The 8,038-nt window shown below is 30.0% G+C and overlaps 1 protein-coding gene across 1 annotated transcript; it reads left to right on the forward strand.

Moving 5' to 3' along the window:
* Window positions 1-4,161: 4,161 nt before the first annotated feature.
* On the forward strand, window positions 4,162-6,557 carry LOC107463764 (CBL-interacting serine/threonine-protein kinase 5). Its single transcript, XM_016082626.3, has 2 exons — window positions 4,162-5,134; window positions 5,442-6,557. Exons 1-2 carry the CDS (start codon window positions 4,609-4,611, stop codon window positions 6,299-6,301), a joined length of 1,386 nt encoding a protein of 461 aa, XP_015938112.1. The 5' UTR covers window positions 4,162-4,608; the 3' UTR covers window positions 6,302-6,557.
* The last annotated feature ends 1,481 nt before the right edge of the window (window positions 6,558-8,038 follow it).

The raw sequence follows: 8,038 nt of genomic DNA on the forward strand, positions 1-8,038 counted from the left end.
AATATTTAATTATATTAATAATGAAAGAATTATTCAATCTTTTATATCAAGTTTAAAAAAATAAAATTCTAAACTATATATTATTATTTAAATTACTATATAAGTATTTTAATTTATTAGTTAAATAACTAAAAAATTAATTATATTTTATTAATAAAATTATGAAAATTATCATATATTTTGAATCTGTCTATATAATGGCTATTCAATTTCGGGAAGTTAAGATTTAAAAGCATGAAAACATGGAGCCATAATAAGTGAGAGGCTGAAACAAATCATAAGTGATAGATTGATTCCAATTTCCAATCCTCAACACCCATTCAAACCAGACCTATATTTAGGATTTGGATCTTCTAAATTTTGAATTTCATTTTAAAAAATAAAGTGTGATCTTTTACTATTAATTTTATAGGTAGGATCAATAATAAATATAAAATAAAAACTATTCAATAGTAAAAGATCACATTTTACTCTCTAAAGTAAAATTCAAATTTTAGAAGATCCAATACAAATTCCTGTATCTATTATCTACCACTCATACATATATTATATATTAAAAATTGAATTAATTAATATATTAAAGGGAAATCTAAACTAGCGGTCACTATATGCAATTATGCACCAATGTTAATGTGGGCATTGTCAATGGAATTGAGACATCAAGTAGGCTAATAAGATTCTCTTCCAAAACTGAGCCACAACCATGAATGGATTCTTTTTTATTGTTTTTATTATTAATTTTGGAGGTTTCATAAGTCTTATTAGCTGTAATCGACTCAAGAGCACGTCAGCACCAGTCCCACTTCCCCTTACTTTTATTCATTTTGGATAGCATGGGACATTGTTCAGAGCCCCTACCTCCTCTAATCATCTTTTTTGTCGAGGATAAGGAGATTCGAATTCGCGATCTCTTAGTTGAATATAGAGAGACTATGTCATTTGAACAATAACTCATTGGTTATTAATCATTATTGTAAAGTGAACTATTTTAATTTTTAATAATTTATTTGTTATTTTTGAGAATTAGTTAATCATGTATATATGTCTTGTTACTTATGTGGCCACATTTTAATAAAGTTTTATTAACCTATGTTATTTTTGTAAGAACCAAACCCACAATAGACCAAAAAACTAAAAAATTAGTCAAATTTATTTAATTTTTTAATAATTAATTAATTTAAAATAGTTTTTTAAAATAATTATATAGTTTATATATAAATATATTATTTTATTATATACAATTTAATTTTAGTTAAATCTCAATTAATTTTGTAAATATTTAAATTTTTAGTTTTGCTATTTTAATTACCGATTTAGCTTTTAGAACTTTAACTTGTGCCTAAAAATTAAAGAATAAAAAGAGTATTTGCTCATAATACACATTTTGAATATTACCCATAGTCATACTTTAGTTTTTGTTGACAGAAGGAAACATATCATTCAAAGGAAAGCCAAACGGCACTTACAGATGATAGAAATAAATTAGATCTAAAATTAGAGAAGATGATTAGATAAATTCTATGCTGAACTATAAACTAAAAATAAACCCAACATTCGATTACAAAGAATCTTAACCAGTAGAAACATAGACAGATATGAATCTCTATGATTTCTAAATCAACACTAAAAGTGATGCAACATATTGAAAAATCAATTCTTCTTCTCTGCTTAAAGTTGAATCCTCCTAGTCTGAAGATATTTCCATGAACAACAAGTAAACTTCAGTGTATACTCCAAGATTTGATAGATCTGTACCAACGTACCCACACTACCCATAAAGGGAGGACAATAAACCACTACAAAAAAAGAGAAAATACGCCACATAGGGATATTAGAAAAACAGAAATTAAACAAAGAAAACTGAAAAAAACCAAAAGAAGAAAAAAGAGAAAGAATAGAATAAAGAAAAATGAGAAGAGAGGAGAAAGGGGGGAGGGAGGCCACCACCTTACCCAGATAACGGTGGCAGCGGCAACCTCCCTCTTGGAGGCCACAAGGGTAAAAAGGCTTCAACCCTAGCAGAGAGAAGAGAGTGCTTTTTTTTGTTGGCATCTTTCACTATACTTTAGTTAAATCAACTTTTTATCTACAAGATCTTCAGTTATAATTAATGTATGTATTAATTCAATAAAAGTTTGTGTACTAAATCACCACTACTTCCAGTTTCTATATATGATATAGATAACAGAATATATTTTCTTAAAAAATATCAATGATGAAAGATATGTTAAAAAATAATTTATTATTTTCTTAAATATTAATAATAGGTTGATAGTATGAATTTTCTAACATAATCAATGTATAAAAATAATATCTACTTCAAAATATTTAGTTGAACTTTTATTTTGAGTCAATCGAATTCAATAAAAAATAAGAATTAAATTTTGATGTATTAATCATATACAAATGATTTAGTATTAAACTACTCCTCCACCTTAGTCCATGATAACAATAAATCCGTGACCCACAAATTCAACCCAACATAATACATAAATTAAATTATAATTTTAGTTTTTATTATTTTTTCTTTATCTTATTTTTATTTGTTTTTATCTTTCATAGGACAATACTCTATATATATTTTTTTTGTTGACTTACTCTATATATATTTAGTTTTACCCTCGTAATTTACTACATTCTTTAATTCAATTCAATTCAATCAATCAACAATCAATAAAAATTTGCATTCTTTTTTTTATTTTTTCACAATTTTATCAGTTACTTTTTAAATTTAAATAATAAATTCTAAAATTATTTTTAACATGAAAATGTATATAATGTACAATTAAATATGGCAATATATATAAATTGAATCCAAATAACAAATCTCAAGTTAAATAAATTCTTTACACAAATAAAAATAATAAGAAGAAGTTGGAAAATACTAATAATTCAAGCTTATATAATAATAAACAAATAGAAAATTTTTTTAAAATTACTAATTTTTGGTATTTTTATTATTATTATTTGACTAGTACAAACACTAAATTATTTTGAAAAAATAAATTTTATTAATTTATATATATAATTTTAAAAAATATAAATACAAATTCTAGGTGTGAAAGAAAAAAAATAGGAATGCAATTGCAAAAGGTATACCATAACCTAGACGGCAAGAACAATGGTAGTACAAATAAGATAGCCGCACTCCAAAACCAAACAAACAATGATGATAAGTGGCTTTTGTTCCACGTCATCTCCACCTGTTTCAAATCTTGTTCAACTATATTTTCTCATTTTTGGCTTTTCTAGATATTTCTGATTTTTCTCCCACCTACTTTTGTTTTCATAATAATTGGTCCACCCCTTAATAGTTTCCCTTTTGTGAAGAAACATCACTAATATATTAACAATATAATTAATTAAATATATATTTCATAAACAAAAACTTAAATGATTAAAACCTTTTAAACAGCATACAATAATTAAATATATAATACTAGAGACTCAATAAATATGATGTATTTTTGTAATTTAAATATTAGCACTTTTTTTCTCAACAAATATCTTTAAGATTATTATAATTATAATGAAGAAAACAATAAAACAAATTTGCAATAAGAAAATAAATTTTAAATATTCTTAATATTAAATAGATCCAAATTTTAAATTTTAATGACAAATCAAATATATCAAAAAAATAAATTTTAACTAATATTATTTTAAAAGATATTATATGTATATAAAAAATTAATTATCAAATTAATTATTATATATTTATATATACGTGTATTTAAATTTTATTTTGTTTTTTAAAATTTGAGTTTAATTTGATAAACTCATGTAATTATAACTATTTTTTAAATAAATATTCAAAAAATAATTATTTTTGTTAATATAAGATTATGTATTTAGATGTGCGTATAAATGAATTTTAAATTGAGAGTGCATCAAAATTAAATTATTTAAAATATATTCAAAACATTAATTAGGTTGAATAGCTGGTGTTTTCCAATTTTTTCAGATCTTAGACTTCTTTGATCATTAAAAAAAAAACTAATATCCTTAGAAGCACATTTTAAATAAAAAGCCTACGAATCATACTAGTAAAATAATAAATTAATAATACTTTTTTAATTTTTATAGAATATCCTGGGTAGAGTCTAGTCAGCGTTTATCAGCAACCACAGGTCCTTACCTTTTTCTTCCAAATTCCAAATCCACTCTGAAATCAAAACCGCGTCCTCCAAACCGTTCTAGAGAAACACACAAAGCCCAATCCCAATCTCAATATATTCCCCCTCACTCCATTAATAAATTCCATCACAACACAAACTTCTTCAACTTTCACTCAACCTAACCCAAAAACGGAAAAACCACACCCTTATTTTTTCTCTTCTTTTCTTCTTCCTCTCTTGCACGTACATACACACCGGAGTTCCAATCTGGTGTATCACCTATGCACCATGAAGATCTTCAACCCTTCTGAATCGTTTCTCCGAAACGTTGTGTGTCCCTCGGACACTATATTCCTCAAAGGAATGAACCTCTCCAATCTTCACCACTCCACATTCTCCCTCCTCTCTTGGCCATACAATTAGCCTTCACAACCACTAATCTTAACTAACTTTCTTTCTTTTCCTTTTCTCTCTCTGGAATCTTCCTCCCATGGATCTGAAAAACGAGATGGAGATCAAGTTGTCGAACAGCGCTAGGACGGTGATATTCAACAAGTACGAGATGGGACGCGTGTTAGGTCAGGGAAATTTTGCCAAGGTATACTACGGCAGGAACCTAGCGACGAACGAAAGTGTGGCGATTAAGGTGATAAAGAAGGATAAGCTGAAGAAGGAGAGGCTGATAGAGCAGATTAAGAGAGAGGTTTCGGTTATGAGGCTGGTGAGGCATCCGAACATAGTGGAGCTGAAGGAAGTCATGGCCACGAAGGGGAAGATATTCTTGGTTATGGAGTATGTTAAGGGAGGCGAATTGTTCAAGAAAGTGGAGAAAGGGAAGCTCAAGGAAGATGTAGCTAGAAAGTATTTTCAGCAGTTGATCTCGGCCGTTGATTTCTGCCATAGCCGCGGCGTCACTCACAGAGATCTCAAGCCGGAGAATCTGCTGCTTGATGAGAATGAAGAGCTTAAGGTCTCCGATTTTGGCCTCTCTGCTTTGCCGGAACAACGCCGTGCAGGTTCGTCACACTTTTTTAATATTTTTTTTTCAATTATTGAAAGTCTTAATTTGTTGCTACTGGTTTGGCTATATTAGGCTATGATTGAATCACAAAATTGACTATAATTAGGGCATAATTTCTCTTATTGATTATAAAATTAGGTCATAGTTTTAGTATGGTTTTGTAGTATACCATATTTGTTGGAATAGTCTTCCAATTTTGGTATCCACGCGAAAAATCAACATAACAAAATGCATGAACTCAACTGTTTAGAATTTGTTAGTGGAATTACTTGATGCTAATTGTTGTGCAAAACATGGTGCAGATGGTATGCTGATAACACCGTGTGGAACACCTGCATATGTGGCACCAGAAGTGTTGAAGAAGAAAGGGTATGATGGATCCAAAGCAGATATATGGTCTTGTGGAGTGATTCTTTATGCTCTGGTTTGTGGCTATCTACCCTTCCAAGGCGAAAACGTGATGAGAATCTACAGAAAAGCCTTCAAGGCTCAGTATGAATTCCCTGATTGGGTTCCGGAAGGAGCAAAGAACTTGATCTCAAACCTACTTGTAGCTGATCCTGAAAAGAGGTTCTCAATTGCAGATATCATGAAGGATCCTTGGTTCCAAGTCGGCTTCATGCGTCCGATTGCATTCTCCTTTAAGGAGTCTGCCATTGGGGACAATGTGGATGACTTCGATGAGGATGATGGTGATAGTAATAACAATCAAGAGTTTAACAAGGATGATTTGAAGCAGAGTAGTTCTGCTAAGCCTGCACGGCCGTTTTACAATGCTTTCGAGATAATTTCCTCGCTGTCGCATGGTTTTGATCTGAGGAGTTTGTTTGAGACAAGGAAGAGGTCACCTTCAGTGTTTATATCAAAGCTTTCGGCTCAAGCAGTGGTGGGGAAGCTAGAGGCTATGGCGAAGAAATTGAATTTCAGAGTGGCCGGGAAGAAGAAGAAGGAGTTTGTTGTGAGGATGGAAGGGGAGAGGGAAGGGAGGAAAGGGAGGCTGGCCATGACGGTGGAAGTGTTCGAGGTGGCGCCGGAGGTGGCCGTGGTGGAGTTCTCGAAGTCTTCTGGGGATACCTTGGAGTATATCAAATTCTGTGAGGAAGAAGTTAGGCCTTCATTGAATGACATTGTTTGGAGTTGGCAGGGAGATGGTAACAACTAATAATACTAGTCATGCCATTGGGATTATTTTGCCTATGTTGTTCTTCCTTTTTACTGTTTGATGCAGCTATATAATAATATAGTTTGATTTGCATAATAAGTAAAAGAAAAGGAAGATGCTAGGAAAGAAATAATGCTGTATTTTGATTTTAGTTACAGGATTTCATTTCATTTGTGTAAAAAATTTGAGTTTAGTTTCTGATGATGTTTGAAGTTAATACTGAAAAGTCATCTCCAACATATAGCTTTATTCTTCATTTAGTGTTTTATTGTTCCGAAATTTCAAATTTCTGATTTAATTTGGTGTAGAAAATGGATTCCATGATCTACAATATCTATATAATAAGGTTTAGTAGCTAACAATAGTTGAAGATGATGCAAAGAATATGTAACCTTATAATTTGTAAATTGTGGAATTCAATGTTACTTCCTTAAACATCTAAAAAATCTAATAGAAGGTAAAAGGTAATTTTATAAGCAAAAGACTACATGTGACAAGATAGTTTAAACATATAGAAGAATATTTACAGCTCATCAAAATTGAATTTCAAGAAATATTTGAATCTGCTTCTTATCCTCTACAACAATATGGATATAGATGATTCGTACACGATGGGCAAATAAGGGTTTTTGCATTTTGATTATTATTACTTTAGTCTTTAGGTTGGGACACATGAAGCAAGTAGAAGTGATCATTTGGAGGGTAGTGAAAAGCAAATTGTCAAATAGATCAGTTGACTCTATATGTAATTGGAAGGCTAGGATTAAATTTCATAAATTTGGTTATTCAATCAAATTACTTTTATGTTGGTTGGTTGGTGCTCAATTAGATTATTTTATGTGGTGGTGTGTCACCATATGGATATTATTTTAACTGATAATTTTTTTCATAATTGTCTTTTTGTCAACAAATGGAAGAAGTGAATTAAGACTTTTGGTTCCATAAATTATTTATATATTTGAATGGAGGATATGAACATGAGTGCATCAGTGAAGCATAATAATTCATACTAATATATATTTTAACTTTTTCCTTTAGGATTTGGTACTTTTATATTTTGTAACATATCATATATATTTATAGGTATGGTATCCATGTCCTCTATAGGGAAAAAAAAAATAGCAAGTAGGAAAAAGATGAAATCATTCAATGTCATGAATGATATGATATGACTTTGTATATTTATCTTGAATAAGGCCAATGCACTTTTTTATCTTAAAATAACTACTAATTCTAATAAAATAAATAACTGAGGCCCGGATAGTGGACCAAAATATCAAGTAGAGAGTAAATTGCAAGACAGCCAAGACATTGATTTTCTCTAACATCATCATTGGTTTATTTTATTATTTTTTAGTACCAATTTCTGTTGTGTTCTTACAATTCTGTACCCCAGGTGTGCAATTTAATTCTAAGGCGAAACAAACGGCAATTTTTTTCCCCAACATAGATTAACTGTATTTTTACTTCTTAGCTTTAATTTAATTTTCCCCCTCTATTATTATTCCACCATGTTTTTTAATACATATTTAGCAGATAAAATCAAAAGTGCAAAGTCGGCATTGGTGTGTACTGTGAGTGGAGGAGACATTATTAAATGTCAATTTTATCCATAAATAAGGACTAAAGAGGGGGGTTGCATCAATGGCCAATGGGGCCTTATTGAATTTCAAAGGTTCCATCAGCTGACTAGGATCATACTCACCTTTGTCACATGAGGCTCTAAAAAAATCCCTA

Source organism: Arachis duranensis, chromosome 9, assembly GCF_000817695.3.
Source record: "Arachis duranensis cultivar V14167 chromosome 9, aradu.V14167.gnm2.J7QH, whole genome shotgun sequence".
Lineage (NCBI taxonomy): Eukaryota > Viridiplantae > Streptophyta > Magnoliopsida > Fabales > Fabaceae > Arachis > Arachis duranensis.

Coding starts and splice junctions, on each gene's coding strand:
- LOC107463764 (XM_016082626.3), top strand. CDS start 4,609: ATGGATCTGAAAAACGAGATGGAGATCAAGTTGTCGAACAGCGCTAGG. Junction 5,135..5,441: donor GCCGGAACAACGCCGTGCAG/GTTCGTCACACT, acceptor AACATGGTGCAG/ATGGTATGCTGATAACACCG.